We start from the raw sequence: 19,036 nt of genomic DNA, 5'->3' as shown, positions 1-19,036 counted from the left end.
AATAAAATGTTCCATAAAAATAGAATAGGGTATTTTCTAATAATACAAACCTTATTTTCCTTAGTATCCTGATGGCTGCTTTCTTTCAAACCAATAGGTATTTCATCCTTTGTAAAATAAACAAATAATAGTATATACTTGAATAGAATAAAATTTGTTAAATGCATTATTTTGATGATTTCTCAAACTATAAAAAACTTGTTACATAAGATTAACATGTCTTACATTATGAAAATGGTGGAATATGGAATGAATTTTTTAATACTTTTTTCAGTTTCTAATATTCTATTTTGCAATTTTGTATCCTGACCAAAGCCTTGTGAGTAGATTTGATAAATGGAAACTGAAAGGAACCCATCATATATATATTAATTATAGACCAGCATGTAAGTTATAGGTGCAGGGATGGCTATGTGGTAAGAAGTTTACTTCTCAGTCACGTAGTTCTGAGTTCAGACCTACTGCAAGGCACCTTAGGCAAGTGTTTTCTACTATAGCTCTAGGCTGACCAAAGCCTTGCAAGTGGATTTGGTAGATGGAAACTAAAAGAAGCCCATCATATGTGTGTGTGTGTGTTTTTGTGTTTGTTCCTCACCACCTCTTGACCACCAGTATTGGTTTGTTTATGTTTGTAACTTAGCAGTTGGGAAAAATGAATCCAGTATAACAAGTACCAAGCTTAAGAAACATAAGCACCGGGGTTCATTTGTTTGATTAAATCCTTCAAGGGGGTACCCCCAGCATGGCTGTAGTCTAGACTGAAACAATTAAACGATAAACAAAGATAAACATTACACAGAAAACATGTAATGTCAACAGTAATCTTATGTGGTACACACAGCTTGTTGTGTGGTTTGATACCACTACCTGGGCCTAGGGTGTCTTTTGTGGAGTCCAATTTGTTGCAAGTATCTTAGCCAGGTCTCGGTTTGAGGGTGCTTTTTCTTGTCCTCCAACCAGTACTGAATACTCTTGTAAAGGACCATGGACACTGCCCATCATTCTTGACTAAAAGACAGAAAGAAACCAACACCAACCGCACTACACATGAAACTTTGATAATAAGACAAATGAAGGGTGGTGAGCTGGCAGAACCATTACCATGTCAGATGAAGTGCTTAGTGGAATTTCTTCTGACTTTACATTCTGAGCTCAATATCACTGGGGTCGATTGCCTTTCAGAGTTGATAAAACAAGTACCAGTTGTGCACTGGGGTTGATGTAATCACCTTACCCCGTCTCCTGGAATTGTTGGCCCCATGCCATAATTTGAAACCAACAAAACAAATGAAAGATCCCAATCATTAAAAAGACAGTGACAACAGAATAATTTAAACAATGGGATATTGCTGCTATATAATAGCTTATCTAATTAATTTTCCAGCTAATGACTATGTATTGGAGTGTGCACTAGTGTTTAAAAAAATTATTAAACATTTATTTTCAGGATATACCTATTTCTTTATTACCCACAAGGGGCTAAACATAGAGGGGACAAACAAGGACAGACATAGGTATTAAGTCGATTACATCGACCCCAGTGCATAACTGGTGCTTAATTTATCGACCCTGAAAGGATGAAAGGCAAAGTTGACCTCGGCGGAATTTGAACTCACAACGTAGTGGCAGACGAAATACCGCTCAGCATTTTGCCCAGCGTGCTACAGATTCTGCCAGCTTGCCTATTTTCAGGCTATACCAATGTTTAAAACCTGTCTGTAGAAACATTTGAATGACAAAAACAACTGTACAAATACTAGGGTACACCAACATTAACAGTAAGTAGGAAGCCCAAAAAAAAGTAAAGTTACCTTCTCAAGTCATACTGACTCACAAGGGCTGGTTTCCCAGTTTCCATGGTGTATATATCCTCCACCTGGACAGGATGCCAGGCCATCATCACAGGATTACTCATTTTTGCTAACTGAGAGGACTGGTACAATGTGAAATGAAGTGTTTTGCTCAAGAACACAATGTATCACCTGGTTCAGGAATCAAAACAACGATCTTACGATCTTGAATCCAACACCCTGACCACTAAGCCATGTGCCTTCACTAATAAGTAGGAACTACTGAAGGGTGACCTCGGAACACTGAACCTTTCAGACAAGATGACAAAAGACTGAGATACCTGTTCTCAGGATCTGTCCTCCACAGCAGAAGTGAAAAGGATGCATACCCTGGTGAAGAGGATTGGCCTGCAGGAGTCCTGTGTTGATGCCATTTAAAAAGCACTTGTGCCAGTACCAGGTACAAGTGCTCATACCAGTGTTAAAAGCACCTTGCACACACTGTAAAATAGTTGGCATTAGGAAGGGCATCCAGCTGTAGAAATCAACTTCTTGGTGATGATGGCAACTTCTTCCATAAGCTGCAGTGCAGCTGTGACTGAACAACTTGCAGGTTTAGAATTGTAGGATTTTATTATATGAATAATATTCAGGAACATACCAAAGAGGATGTTATTAGTCAATCCCTTAGCTGTCTTGGAATAGTTCATTGGTGAAGTACACTCACTACATGGATAGTCAGCATGCCACAATTTTGGGGATGTAGAGCCAATGATGGTTGGTTAGGGGCTAAGTTTAAGAGGGAGGAGTAAAAGGGTCAAGTGTGTTTGGAGAGTTAGCATGATGCTCAACACACTGGCTAGTTTGGGAAACAAACTCATGCAGTCAGTTTAGAATGGCAAAGAATTTGGTCTGTGCATCAGTGGTATCGGTGTAGAAAAAAATGTAAAAAGTTGGGGAAAGTTGTAAAGGAAAGCTTTAGAGAGAGATGGTTTCAATGCAGGATAGGTAATTGAAGGGAGTTCAAAGAGTGGTAGAGACAAATGATAAATTTTGAGTAGTGTATTTATAGCGAAGGCATTTTTTTCCTTGCTTCAGCCATCATACTGTACCATGCTGGGGGACTGCTTTGAAGAATTTTAGTCGAACAAATCAACCCCAGTCCTTATTTTTATTCTAAGCCTGATACATATTCTATTGGTGTTTTTTTTTACCAAACTAAGTTACAGGGACATGAACACACTCACACCAGTTGTCAAGCAGTGGGGGAGCACACACATGCACGCAAATATACATATATATACATGATGGGTTTCTTTCAGTTTCTGTTTACCAAATCCACTCACAAGGCTTTGGTTCACCCAAAGCTGTAGTAGAAGACACTTTTCCAAGGTGCTAAGCAGTGGGAGTGAGCCAAGAACAATGTGGTTGGGGAGCAAGCTTCTTATAGTAGCTAAGGGTGTAAAAAAGAGCAGAAGAAATACAAGAAACTATTACCTCTTTTACCAACAAGTGGCTTCTATTCTTGTACAAAAGGGGTGATGCAAATATTGTTTTAAGAAGTGTGACACTGTCTGCTAGTGTGACATGAGTGCTGACTGTGGAAAATATGAGGAGTTAGTTGTGATATGTTCAATGTACAATGTTAGCTTGTGTAAAAAGGCTGAATGAAAGTGAGCTAAGGATATATTTGTACATTTGTAATTTGTACATGGAATGTGCTACACTAGAAAAAACATGTAAACAGCTTTCAAGTTTTGGCACAAGGCCAGCAATTTCAGAGGAGGGATATGTCAATAAGATCAACCCCAGTGCTCAACAGGTACTTATTTCCTTGACCCCAAAAGGATGAAAGGAAAAGTCAACCTTGGCAGAATTTGAACTCAGAATGTAAAGACAGACAAAATGCCGCTTTGCATTTTGCTTGATATGCTAACAATTCCGCAAGCTTGATGCCTTAAAGAACATGCAAATAGGTCGCACTTGCTAGATGGAAGTATGATGTGAACTGAAAGTGGAAACTAATAGGGACAGAGGGTGATGAAAGAGAACATGGGAAGAAGCGGTGAGGCCACTGTGTTGGACCTGATGGATGACAGATATAGGATTGAGACAAAAGGTGTTATACAACATGGCAGGTCAATAAAACATTTGTAAATATTGAGAAATGCACACCAATAAGATGATGAAAATTAAAAGATGTTGATTATATACAGAAAATTATATTTACTTACCATTTTACATTTGTCTATAGCACAATCTTTCAAAGAACATTGATGATCATCATACCAAAAAGGACATTTTTTATTCAAATTTACCTGCAATTGATATTATTTTAGAGTAAAATCAACTTTGAAAATCCTCAAAATCTGTAGGATACTTTTAAATTAGAGTGTTTAAAAGTACTGTTATAATTGTACAATTAGAAACAAATTTTAAAATATTTAAATTTTTGTACAGTAGAATTCTATTCTTGGTTTTAGCTGGAGATTGTGGCCATGCTGATGCACTGCCATTCACTTTTAACATATACCTTTTTCAGAAAGAATAGTTTTATAGTTTCTGTGGTCATTTACTCTGCTTTAGTTAATATTAGAAAGGGCATAGAAATCATGCCAAAATGGACATTGAGGCATGATTTGGTTCTCCAGTTTTTTGGATTCTGTTGAAATCATCCAATCTGTGCCAGCATGGAGAGTGGACATTAAATGATGATGATGATTCCTTGTAATATCAATTTTAACATACCTATTCTTAGTGATATCATTTTTAACACATACTTGTAGCATTATCCTTTTAACATACTTATTCATAGTGATATTATTTTTAACATATTTATTCATAGTGTTATCCTGATTTATCTCACAATACTATCATACAATTAAAATAGTTCACACCTTGTATTTCAACTTTTGAGAATGCTGGCAAGCATTCTAATCAGATTTTTATGTACCTAAGATGTATCTAACAACTTCCTTGCTTGCATTATTTATCTATATCTATGTGTATTTAATATCTCTCTCTCTCTCTCTGATGTACTGGGTGCTTTTTCATGACACCAACACCAGTGAAGTCATCTTGCTCTCCATACATGAAGGAGAGCAAGAGAGAGGGAAAATGTGATAATTTTAGGCAATGTGATAAGAGAAGGTGAAGTATGGTGAGAAGAATAGATTTATGTTGTGGGAAAGTGGTAGTAGAGAGAGTAACAGAGTGGACACTTGGAGAGGGAGTACAGAAGGAACAGGGGAAAGTGAAAGGATTAGTCATGGGTCAGTGAGAAAGGGCGGAATGGAGTGGGAAAAGTGATGAAGTGGGTTGTGTAGAAGGGGTTGTAGAAAAGGGTACAGGGCTGTCCCACATTATAAGAGTGAGACAGAAGATCTGAAGGTGGGAAGGTAACCCAAAAGAATGGAAATAGATGAGAATGGTGAGGATCCAAAAAGTGATGTGTGAGGGCTATAGGTTAGTTCAGAAAGGGAGAGGTATTGAGACTGCAAATGTAAAATGAACCTTATTTCTTTATTGCTCACAAGGGGCTAAATGTAGAGGGGACAAACAAGGACAGATAAAGGTATTAAGTCGATTACATCAACCCCGGTGTGTAACTGGTACTTAATTTATCGACCCTGAAAGGATGAAAGGTAAAGTCGACCTCGGCAGAATTTGAATCAGAACATAACGGCAGATGAAATACCGCTAAGCATTTTGCCCAGCGTACTAACGTTTCTGCCAGCTCGCTACCTAATGTAAAATGAACCTTCTGTCAGTCACCCAGAGAAATAGAGAAGGTGGGTGTTAAGATATTCAGTTTATGTCTTTTTTCATGCCTTGTATGGGTTGGATGAATATGTTATCTGAGGCTTTGTTTTACAGCCAGATGCCATTCCTGACACTAAACCGCACATATTTTTCAGGTAAGGAATTGCCTATTCCATACAGCTTCAAAGACACGAAATGCCTGAATGACTTGTTGATGGAAGAAACTGACAACGCACACTTCTTGCTGCACTTTCACACAAGTGAGTGCAGATGTACATAAATAAACACACCAGACACATGCATGCACACACACACATATAGATGATCTGCAATTTTCCATCTATCAAATCTAGGGTAAAATTAACTTTGAAAATCTTCAAAATCTATGGGATGTTTTTAAATTATAGTTTTTGAAAATACTGTTATAATTGTACAATTAGAAACAAATTTGGTAGACCCAAAGTGCTATGCTGTCAGAGTGAACCTAAAACCAGGTGGCTGGGAAGTGAATTGCTCAACCACACAGGCATGTCTACACCTATAGCCATATGTATGTTAAAAATGATATCATAATCATCACTACACACCTGTTTTATGTACTGGCATATGGTGGATGGCTTGTTGCAGCCTGAGTCAATTCTTATTTGGAGTTACTACCCCCTTAGGTGAGATAGAGAACCAAGATCTTGCTTCCTTTTTGGTTTGATTTCTCTGATCAAATGTCATTCCTGACACCAAGCAGTTTACAGAGTATAATGGGTGCATTTTATTATGGCACTAGCTCAAAAAAGTTTGTCATGTCTTTGACAAAACTAAAGGCGCCACACAACAGAGTTTGCTACAGAGTGGATTTCACTGCAAGTACTAAAGGGCCAAGTGCTGATGTCAAATTTGGAGAGAGAGAGAGATTAAGCTGACCACCAAAAGCTTAAGTAGTCTGTTTGACATTAACCAAATTTCACTCACAAAGCTTTGGGTGGTTTAAAACTATAATAGGAGACACTTGCTCAAGATGCCCTGCAGTGGAGTTGAATCTGAAAGCATATAGTTGCTGAGCAAACTTCTTTATGCACAGCCTTATCTGAATTGACATAACCAAGCTTCATGGACAGGAACAAAAAAAAAAAAAAAAAAAAAAAAAAAAAGAAAGAAAGAAAAAGAAGTTACAGTGTTTACTTTCTAATTCATGCATAGACGAATGAATGTAACTTTCACTGATGTTGATTGTTTGAAATAATAATTGCTTTGTTACTTCTGAACATTGAACCATTCTATTCTGTCCTTTAACTTTATTTATGGCATTTTACTGTATTAGCATAACTCTACTGTTTTGAAATACTTATTTTATTATGGTATTCTATTATTATTATTATTATTATTGTTATTGCCTCTCATTAGTAAAGTGGTCACTGTTGTAGTACAAATAAAGTTCCCTTCATAAAGAGTTTCAAGTGTCATTTAAGGATGATACAAAAATAACAATAACTTTAAAAAAAAAAAAGTTATGTGCATTACTTACTTTGAAATATCTGAAGTAATCTGTTTGAAGAATCTCGTGCAATAATGGTTGTATTCGAAGATTGTTGAAAAAGTCAACATTTTCTACTTTGCATTCACAATCATCTACAGTGCCAGATAACTAATTCAAAGACAAAATGAATAATAAAAAAAAACAAAAACAAAAACAAAAATTAAAAAATGATAAATGGAGTTAGATAGTCAATAATAAAAAAAAAAGGAAGAAAACAACAGATACAACATTGACATGAAATAACTTATTAAAAACTTGTTCAGCAATAAATATATGGAATCCAACAAACATCAATAAAAAAAAAAACCCATCAACCAGGTCAATGTGTTGACAATCCTGTTTGTGATGCTACATTTGCAGATGTTAAAAGCAATATATTAATAACTTGTCTGTCAACTTGAAGTTAATATAATAATTCAATCATTTATTATGATATACAATCATAATTCAGAAAAACTGAAGGAAGCTTGATGAGTTGTTAAAGTAATGAAACTGGTTAGTTCAGTTCCTGTCTCAAGCTACCAGTAAAACCCTTGTGGACATAGTGACATGGCAAGACCAAGAGTAAGCTTCTGTTGATGAATACTGATTATTTATTCACACTTGTACAAGGGAGTGTTGAAAAGTTCTTGGCTTTAAGGGTGTAGCGAAAGGCCTGGTTGGAGGCCCAACCTTTCAAGTTCTTTTACAGAATTTAGATAACTGAACTACTGTTGCAATAAGTGTGTGAATCTGAGAGGGGGATATATTGAATAAAATCATAGTTAACTGATCCTCCAGTGTTTTCTTTTACCCAAAGCCAGGAACTTTTCTGTGCCTCCTCGTATGAGCAGGTCTAAGCAAGACTACTTTTTTTTTTGGCAGAGAATGATGATGACTTATGTACATAAGCCTCTCCTTACCACACCACTGATGTTCTCCAAAAGGAAAGGCTACCACCTTGGGGCAATACAACTTGGCACCAGTGTCATTGTATACATTTCTGTCACAGTGCAAAGAATCAGAACAGTTATTTAAACTAGTTTGATAAGTGTCAATGCACAAAACTCTCAACTCTTGAGTTACTTTGTAAATTTTGCCAATTAAGCATATATATATCATCATCATCATCGTTTAATGCCCGTTTACCATGGTGGTATGGGTTGGGTGGTTCGACTAGGGTCTGGGAAACCAGGAGGCTGCACCAGGCTCCAGTCTGATCTGGCAGTGTTTCTACAGCTGAATGCCCTTCCTAATGTCAACCACTCCGAGAGTGTAGTGGGTGCTTTTTATGTGCCACTGGCATGAAAGCCAGTCAAGGCAGCACTGGTATCAGCCATGTTTGGATGGTGCTATTTATGTGCCACTGGCACAGAAATCACAGCTACCATTTCCTGGTTAATAATCATCCCATAATCTTGAGCTTCCAAAGATAAATGGGAAAAATTATCTATTTCTTGAAAATTAGGGAAGGGTTAGGAACAGGATCTTTCTATAACACAATGGTTGAACATATTTGTTCAACCCATGCTAACATGGAAAAACAGATGTAAAAATGAATGAACAACAAACCTGTGAAAACAAAGATAGTAGACCTGAGATGTCTAACAATTAATGTATACACTTCATTGCTTACAGCCATGAAACATTAAATGTTTAGTGAATAGATTCAATGACAATTGTTAATCCTGTTACCAGGTTAGTAGTGATGTGTAGTTTTACATTGTATTATTTAAAAGTGATTAACTGATTTAAAAGATTACAGTTTAAAATGGGAATGTTATATCAATAGAATATGCTGGTAGTGAAAATAAAGTCTTCAATATACACTTTTATGATAAAAGAATGGATGTGAAAAATAAGGCATAAGCTTAGAATGTAAAATTAAATATTACATCATCATTATCACTTAATGTCTGTTTCCCATGTTGGCATGGGTTAGATGGTTTGACTGGAGCTGGTGAGCCAGAGAGTTGTAGCAGGCTCCAGTCATCTGTTTGGGGTTGGTTTCTACGTCTGGATGCCCTTCCTAAGAGTGCACTGGGTATCTTTTATGTGTCATTGGAATGGGTGCCATATATGTGTCACTGGCATGGGTACCTTTTATGTGCCATGATCACAATTTCACTAAGCTTGATGTGTTTCTCAAGCACAAAAAATTGCCAGAGGTCTTGGTCACTTGTCATCAGCTTTATGAGACTCAACAACCAAAGATAATAAATATTTTTAAACACAAAAAAGTGTGTTTTGTGGGGTTGCATTATACTTGAGATAATATTGTATTTTGAAATATAAAATGTCCAGAAGAAACTATATAAAACACAAGGATGAAATGTGATAGATTATAGGAATAAGGTATGAGAAATTTATAGCTAAACTAGCTTAGAATAGAGATAAAAATCAATGATCAATGAGTAATCTGAAGCAAGCAAGGTATAATTTTTGTTTTAAAACACATAAAATTTTAGCCTCACTTTGAAAGCTACACAAAGTGGCTACACCATTTGTGTTTATCTTTCTGTAAACAGAAAAAAGAGGAAATCATCTGACAACTTTCTAGTTTTGTTAGATCTGCATTAGAGAAAGAATAGTCATTTGTCCATTGAGAGATTGGGAGTTTGCAAGTCAGACTGGTTCTCTTACCCTTTTACTTGTTTCAGTGAAACTGGAATGGGCCATGCTAGGGTACTACTTTGAAAGGTTCAAGTCAAAGAAATTGACTCCAATACTTATTCTATCAGTTTCTTTTTGCCAAGCTGCTAAGTTATGGAAACACAAACAAACCAACACTGATTGTTGAGTGATGGAGGGACAAATATATACACAAAGATGTGTGTGCACACGCACACACACACACACTGGCTTTCTACACAGTTTCACTCTCTACCAAATTCCCTCACAAGGCATTGGTTGGCTTAGGGTTGTATAAGACACTTGCCTAGGGTACCACACAGTATGACTGAGCTCCAAACCACACAGTTGCAAAGCAAATTTTTTAACCACGCAATTATGTCTGTGTCTAATCTACCTGAAAGTGCATTGTTGATTAATCAATTATTTATCTGTTATCAGTGCATGTAGACCTTACATTTATAATTTAAAATGGACATTATGTACTAGTCAATTTATCTTCCCAGACAGCATGGAAGCTGGATGTTAACTGATGATGATGAAATGCAGACTGAAGGTAGTGGATGAAACTCATTGAAAACAATCTACAAGTCAGAAATCAATTTGCCTGTTTTGGGATGATGTCACAGCTTTTGATCAGTATTCTGTGTTAGTCTAAACTTCACTGAAAATACAGGCACAGGAGTGGCTGTGTGATAAGAAGCTTGCTTCCCAACCTCATGGTTCTGGGTTCAGTCCCATTGCATGACTCCTTGGACAAATGTCTTCTGCTATAGCCTTGGGCTGACCAAAGCCTTCTGAGTAGATTTGGTAGACAGAAACCGAAAGAAGACTGTCGTATATATATATGTATATATGTTTGTCCCCCTACCATCACTTAACAACTGATGTTGGTGTGTTTACATCCCTGTAACTTAGTAGTTCAGAAAAAGAGACCGATAGAATAAGTACTAGGCTTACAAAAAATAAGTCCTGGGCTCGATTTGTTTGACTAAAAAAGGCAGTGCTCCAGCATGGCCACAGTCAAATGACTGAAACCAATAAAAGAATACCACTGGTCCTCAACCTGGGCAGTAGTGCTCTCTTAGGGGCATTGTGAGTTTGCAAGGAGGTGACAAAAGTCAAAGGGGCACTATGAAGACACCAAGTATTTGAGGGTTTATGATTTTTCTCAGAATTAAGATATTAAAGTTAGATACAATAATTATACTTTAAATATATTTTCAAAGATTCTTTGTCTTGACTGGAATATGAACAGGACATTTATCAGTGAGCACAAACATGATTGATGATGCACCAAGGGCTAGTATAATTTATAATGTAAATCCTTGCCTGTTTTTAGTAATTTCCATAAAAAATTCAACATAGGGTTACTAGTCTATGCAAGTATCTAAAAAGGATCATATGCTGGCTGGGATATCATCATCATTTGTGTCTCATGTCCATGCTGGCATGGGTTGGACGGTTTGACAAGGGCTGGTAAGGTGAGGAGTTGGCACCAGTACCTAGTCTGATTTGGCATGGTTTCTATGGCTGGATGCCCTTCCTAATGCCAACCACTTCGAAAGTGTAATGGGTGCTTTTATGTTTCACTGGTACGGGTATCAGTTTGCATGACACCAATATCTACCACAACTATGATTTCACTTAGCTTGATGAGCCTTCTCAAGCACAACATATTGCCAAAGGTCTTGGTCATTTGTCATTGCCTCTGTGCTCAGAAGGTGCTTTTCATGTGTCACCGGCATGGGTGCTAGTTACACAAGACCAGCATTGGTCTCATTGCCTCCATGGGATAATATAAGAAAATATAGATATAAAAGCACTGCACAAAATTAACTCCTGTTTGATTAAATCTGTTTTGTTTTGCAAAACCTGGGGAAGGGCATTTGTAAGACAGAGTTTAGTAAAAGGGGACACTGAGTTAAAAAGTGGTTGAGAACTATTTAGGACTTAAAACATCTGACTCTATTTACAAGAGAGTAGAGTTTATATTGAGTGAGATTTCATTACTAATTTTAGGTTTAGCAATTACATAACAACTGTCTTGTAATTTTATGCTGCAGTTCCTGACAGAATCTGAAACAACAGGTGATGTTTCTATGCAGAACTTTTAACTAATAAATTAATATCTGTCATGAAAAAATATTTGAAATGCTATTTTATGGTATAGTATGATGGACATTATGTAACTATACATTACTTTGAAGAATGATTTGTGTCATACAAATAAAAAGTTAATATCTATGGGTTTTTTTAATTGTATTTATGATGACTGCTAATCAATATTTTAAGTATATCAAATGCATCATTATCACTACCATTTTAACACCTGTGTTTCTATGCTTACATGAGTTAGATGAATCCTCCTTGCACAATGTCTTACCACTTATCTTCTTCATGAACTTTAGTATCCTGAGATCATCTTTCACAACTTCTATCTATGGCTTCCTCTTCTGTTGGTTCTTTCCACTTAGGTCAGGGTTAATAACTAAGTAAATAGCAGAGATTACAACTACCTACAGTGTTTTTTTTTTCTAACTCTGTTTTTATTTTGGCTACTAAGTTTAAAGAGTATCCACTTCTAATGCTAATTAGGTGATCTATCTCAGGATTGAATAGGCTTTTCATGAAATCAAACATATATTGTGAAATAAACAGCTATCAATAAAAGTGAGGAAAAGAGTTTTAGGAGTATACATAAAACCTATGCTTACATATGGTTGTTTGACTTGGATCAACAACAAACAAGTGCAAAAGTTTATCAATGCTGCTGAGATGCAGTTCCTTAGACGATTACTCAAGATATTCTATAGAGATAGACCAGAAGAAACCACCAGGAAACTTAACAACATAAGGAAACAACAAGTAAAGTTTATCCACCATCATACGAAAAGATAAAGCCTTGAATATTTGGTGAGAACTGGGAAACTGAAAGGGCAAAAAAAAACTGAGGAAGACACTTGTTGGCCTTTCCAGGTGGATACAAAAAGACCAAATCCCTAACTTGCTCGGTTGAATGCACATCAGGAAGGTGTGACAGACTATAATTGTCAACACATGTATGCATAGCACATAAAGAAGGTAAGAGAAACCACCAAATACTTCTATGGAGCTTTCAAAGTATTTGAAAGAATTTATTTTATGCTGCTCTAACTCTTAGCCACAACTGTATATCTGCTACACACATGAAATCTTTCTTTTCGGTAAGCCTGCCTACACACTTTCACAACCACAGTATGGAATTCCTACATGTCCCTTTATTATATATTAAGTATGGGTATGGCTAATTCTCAGGTAGCAATACAATCTTGTCTTTTTTTCTGCTAACTAAAATGTTTGTCTTTGCTAGATTTACTTTGAAGCCTGTCAATTCTAAGCTTTACACACATATTTGGAATTCCTTTTCTAAACCTTCAACAAATTCAGCTTTGAGAACTAGATCACCAATGTACAGGATTCTTAAGGACAACCAATTTTAAACTTCTCTATTGTGGCCTAGAGAACTATAATAAACAGGAAGGGGCTGAGAATTGAGCCCTGATGAATATCAACCTGCATGCTAAATTTCTAGCTGAACTTAATATCAACTCTTAACTTTCTGATGGAATCTCTGTAAATAGCTTGCACAACTCTCAAGCCATTCTTAGTGACTACAAGACTAGAGAGCAAAGAATTCTATCATAGGCCTTCTCCATATTGTAGATATAGTAACATAATTCTTAGCTATGAACTTGTAGTTAACTCACTGGAAACAGAGAACCAATAATACTCCACATGCCTAAACTGTATCTAGTCCAAGCTAACTTCCTTCTTAATCAGTTGTGTTATAACTCTTTGTGTTATTTTCATAACTTGATTCAACATTTCAACTGACAGTGATATCACTCTGCCAGTCATTAGGTATGACACCTTATTGTATTATTCGATCAACTATGTGAATATCCAGTACAAGCCCTACTTCAGACATTTTCAACTTCTCAGCAACTATTTATGTTCTGGTTGTTTCCCTGGTTTCATATTGCACTTTTGATTATATGGCTGCCAACATCAGTAGCAGGTTATGTTTTTTTTTTTGTGGTAGTCCCTCTTTCTCTCACACATTCTTTACATTTATCAGCTTCTTGTTGTGAGATTTCCATGCATCTTTCTATATTTGTGTTAGTGAGAGTAAGTGTGCTGCAATCATTCTGGACACACTTTTCTCTTCAATGGCATTTTGATTCTCACTGAAGTAAAGCTTTACAATCCGAAATACCTTCCATCTCTAAACTGGTCATTGCAGATCACAAGCAAACCTCTTACTTATAGTTTCTTTCTATGTTATGTTTAACTGATATCAAGCTTCCTTTGGAGCTACTCTTCTCTCCATTTTCTTCCAATCTTTCCAAGACTGTCTTTAGTTCTAATGGACCCCATCTACTGTACTATTCACCTTCATGTCAACTTGCAACTGGCTGGTATATTGCTTCAGTGGAGGCACAATGGCCCAGTGGTTAGGCATAGGATCGCGGATTCGATTCCCAGACCGGGCGTTGTGAGTGTTTATTGAGCGAAAACACCTAAAAGCTCCACGAGGCTCCGGCAGGGGATGGTGGTGATCCCTGCTGTACTCTTTCACCACAACTTTCTCTCGCTCTTTCTTCCTGTTTCTGTTGTACCTGTATTTCAAAGGGCCGGCTTTGTCACTCTGAATATCCCCGAGAACTACGTTAAGGGTACACGTGTCTGTGGAGTGCTCAGCCACTTACACGTTAATTTCACGAGCAGGCTGTTGATAGGATCAACCAGAACTCTCGTCATCGTAACCGACGGAGTGCTTCCATCCATCCATATTGCTTCAAGCACAAATCTGATCTGTAGCTCATATTAGATTGTCTAGCAGAAACTCCCAGTTGTCATTTATGTTACAGATCCCTGTCTGCCCTTCCCCTAGATATATGCATTCTTTAGAATCTGTCTGAGCAGGCTAAGCAAAGGGATCTTTGCTTTGCCATCTTGTGTCTCTGGGTTTGTATAGTTCTTTCTGTAAAGTCACTAAGAACAAGTCTATATTGAGTGGTACATTCTTCACTGAGGATAGATTCAGTATTCACAACCACCTGTCTACCCTGTTTCTTGATCAATATGATGTCTATTTTGTTTGCATATTCACCTTATTGTTAGTTGAATCAGTTCTGCAACGCTAACTTTAATTTCTTGACGTGAGTGTCACAGATGGTTACTTGATCCTTACTGATTCTTCACACCATATCTATAGTCTCCATGCACGTTAGAATAACTATAATGGTGTTGCCCAACATGTCCATAAAAGTCATTGGCTGTGATAACAAGGTCACCGTTGTTCATTATAGAGATGGTCTGTCAAAGGACCCCATAGAAATTGTGCTTTTACACATCTGTCAGCCCTGATCGTCATTCATAAGCAGAGAAAACTGATGATATTGTGTTGCCCATGACTAATCATAGCTTAATTATTCTGTCACAAACTCTGACTACCTCAATTAGCCATTTCTCTGCCAACACTTTGCCAACTTCACCTATCTGAGCACTGTTATACACCTCAAAAAATTTGTACCCATGTTCTTTGTGAGTGAAGAATCTAGTTGAGGTTTCCCTTCCATCATCAAAGCTCTTGTATACAACATGCATTCACTCAACTTTGCTTAAGCATCTTTCTGCTCTCTTCAAATCTAAAGATATATGAATCTTGTTATTAAAATGACTAAATCAATGCTGGGACAGCTCTAATGAAAATGTAAAAATAAGAATCTGTTGTTGGAGGAAAATTTACAGACATCATGTTTCTAATAACAACAAAAGGATTCTATCTTTATACACAGAGGATTAACCTAATCTTGTGGCTTCAACCAGTTTTGAATTATTGGATGAAGTACAGATGAAAAGCAAATGAAATGGTTTGGACAAATAATTGAAATAAATTTAGGCTGCTTGTTGTCAATGGTAGATGACAAAGATAATTAGTGTGACTAATATAGTTAAGAAATATGAGAGAAGTTACATATATAACTGCAGTAATTATTAATTATCCAATCTACTTAAAATTATTTGTTCCTTATGAAGGTTATCTTCTATCCTGTCATTAGGCCTCTATTTTTTTTGTTATCACCTTCTTCATTTAATGCTTGGCTTTCATGTTGATGTGGGATGGGTGCTTCAACAGGATTCAAAGAGTTAGAGAACTGTCAAACTCCAACGTCTTCTTTGGCGTAGTTTCTATAGTTAGATGCCCTTCTTAATAGCAACCACTTTACAGGGTGTGCTGGATACTTTTTTCATGGCACTAACACTACTGAGATTGGCAAGTAATTTGCAAGACAGAAAAAGTCAAAAGTTTACGACTAAGTTTGTAATCTTTATAATTACTGACAAGATGAGAACTCAAGGAATTTCCAAGAGATTGTACAGTTATAAGATTATGGCACGAAAGTGCTTAACTGACTTATTAGTATCAACAGCAACAACAATAAAAGGATAGTCAGAAGAGGAAAGGCATCATCCATGATCCTATCAGAGTTTCTGAAATTTGTAGGAGGAAGATATTCTTGAATTGGAAACTTGTCCCGAATGCTTGTAAAAGAGAAGGCTCCACTTAAAGCATCTAGGGATCAGGTGGTAATGTTACATTATGAGATAGATTAAACCTAGGACAAGAATACCAAAGATCAAAAACAGCACCTCTGATGGACTTCCATACAGGTTCTGTCCACCAAAGTTTTATACTGGACAAAGCCTTGGTCAACCTGAGGCTATGATAGAAAATACTTGATCAAAGGTGCTGTGTAGTGGAATCAAACCCAAAATCCCGTAGTTGTGAAGTGAACTCCTTAACCACACAATCATAAGTGTGCTTCTAAAGCAAAGGGTCAATTACCAGGTGCTGAAACCCAGTAATAACTGTTAACTAGTAAATCCAAACCTATTGGCAACATGGAACATGAACATTAAATGATGATGGTGATGATGTAAATGTTTGTTTTATTGAACCTAGAGAATTGCAAGATTAAAACAACTACAATATTTGGGACATTAAAATTTAGATTGACACTATATTACTTAATTGTTCCTGTTTCTTTTAACCTGGAATAGTTTGAGCCAACACAGAAGTCTTCACCAAGTCACCTAATGTACAAAAATAAGCAACCAAACTTACCTCACATGATATACATGGTCATGGCTGAAATGACATTGCTGATATGTTTACTCAGTCAGGGCTAACCTTGGACTCAACAATAACAACAACCATCCAGAAATGGTTTATTTGATCAAACCCCACTGAATGCACTATACTTTTAGTAGGGTCAAATTTTACAACAGGTGTCCAAAATTTAATATGAGCTTCTGTAACGCAGCAAGCCGGTACAATTGTAAGCACGCGGGGCAAAATGCTTAGTGGAATTTTGTATGTTTTTATGTTCTGAGATCAAATGCTGAGGATGTCAACTTTGCCTTTCATCCTTGCGTCAAAACTTGAAACTAACATAAGCTTCTGTAGATTGAAGTGAGGTCTAGTGTTAGGCTCAAGATCATTACATCGCGCGTTTCCAGACTGGGTGGTGCACTGTATCCTTGAGCAAGATACTTTATTTCAAACAGCTCGAGTCCAGCTTAAAATGAGTACCAGCAATAGCAGAAGACTTAACTTTGTGATGGACTGGCGCCCCATTCATGAGGAAAACTTGTACTTACAGTCTCTAAACATCTCAGATAAGCTTCAGCCTCATGAGCCTGTTAGATTGAGTCTAAATGAAGTAAAGCTATGGCTACAAATAAAAATAATAGTAAGTTAATTTAGGTCAGGATATTAACTGGGCACTTCTTGAAATAAAAGTTTCTTTCGTGCACAGTGACGGGCTCAAATGATGTACGTTCAGTCGTCATGAGCCCGTTGGTTAGAGGCAGGCTTCTACTGTAGGATGAAGTTCTGTTGAACAGATTTAGATTTGTATATAGATGCTTCAGATTTTTCAGCTATGATTAAATAGTATTTTTCTTCTGATTTTTCACCTATTAGTTATGACTTGTCAAAGAACTACCCGAAACGTGAGATTTTTCGTCTTCCCCGCGGCATTTTTGAAATGTTTACATACCATTCGCCGACAAAGACTCAATAATTCTCCTGGATCTATTGTTTACTTAGTTAGTTTAAATACCTAAGGCTGAAAAACTTGTATTTCTTCTTTTGCTTTCTTAAAACTTTATACTGAGCACAAATGCAAATATCGTATGCGGTAGGCTTTCTCATTTCCGAAAACTAGAAAATGTACACCCAGCTGTTATCCTGTTCGTTCGCAGAAACGATACATTTAAACTTCAAGATATCACTAAATATTTATATTTTTAGAAGTGTACTATAATATAAAAATGTAATGGATACTTTTTAGAGTAAAAATTAAAAAAATATTTTGATGATAACTCAAGGAGACTTTAGAATATAGTCAACAAACCGATTAAGCAGCCCCCACCTTTTTTATATCTGCAGTAGTAAGGAAGTACGTAACTAAAATAACTGCAGATCTATGTATGAAATAAGATTGAGTACGATCCCTCCCACAAAGAATTAAGCAGGGGACAACAGGTGCATACAAAAAGGGGCGATCTTTCGTCTCTAGTAGACCTGACGAAAGATCGCCCAAAAAGGTTCCTAAAAGGCATCGAAGATACGACTGGAATAATAATAATAATAATAACAACAATAACAACTACAATAAAAAAGAAGTCACAAATATCAATTTATCGATGGTCAATGTTATTCCTCTAATTACTAAATTTTTTTAAGGATATATTTTCATTTTTCAATACCAAACAGCAGTTTAACTACCTCTTGTGGCACTAAAATGTACTCCATTTACGTTTCCATTCGATATTATTTTGGTCAGATCCAACTGCTATCTTTGGAGCAACAGAGAAAGCCTGTACGTGACTATTCCACTCGGCTGTTATTTCTTCCGTGAAGATCTAACAAGACTGGTTGGAAAACAAGAACGATCTATTCCTACTCCAGGTACTAAAAATTCCAGATTATGTTAATACAATTAGTTGAATGCCAGTTACAGGCCATATATAGTTAGACTTGTATAATTAAATGATACTTAATGTTAAGTATAGATTTTGAGCTTCCCATAAGCGAGTAGTGTCGGAAACGATGAGTCCTCGAACCATATGTTTCCTATCAATATGCAGAAATGTGTAATTTTAATAGAAAATATAAACTATCAACAATTGGTCTCTCGAAAACCCAATACAATGATGCCATCTATTATTTTTAATTCATTGCTTTTAATGCACATACAAACACACACGCATTTAGAACTCAGTATAC

At 36.5% G+C, this 19,036-nt stretch overlaps 1 protein-coding gene across 2 annotated transcripts in view; it reads right to left on the bottom strand.

The window, feature by feature from the left end:
- LOC115212764 (ERO1-like protein beta) overlaps positions 1 to 19,036 on the bottom strand; it is a 49,957-nt gene that overhangs the window by 30,168 nt on the left and 753 nt on the right. For both annotated transcript variants that reach the window (XM_029781437.2, XM_029781436.2), the window contains exons 2-4: positions 7,072 to 7,191; positions 4,025 to 4,108; positions 51 to 107 (exon numbers count right to left, since the gene is read on the bottom strand). In XM_029781437.2, coding sequence (XP_029637297.1) covers positions 51 to 107; positions 4,025 to 4,108; positions 7,072 to 7,191 — 261 coding nt within the window. The remainder of the gene's footprint in view (positions 1 to 50; positions 108 to 4,024; positions 4,109 to 7,071; positions 7,192 to 19,036) is intronic.

Source organism: Octopus sinensis, linkage group LG6, assembly GCF_006345805.1.
Source record: "Octopus sinensis linkage group LG6, ASM634580v1, whole genome shotgun sequence".
Lineage (NCBI taxonomy): Eukaryota > Metazoa > Mollusca > Cephalopoda > Octopoda > Octopodidae > Octopus > Octopus sinensis.
This window is presented reverse-complemented; position numbering and strand designations above follow the sequence as displayed.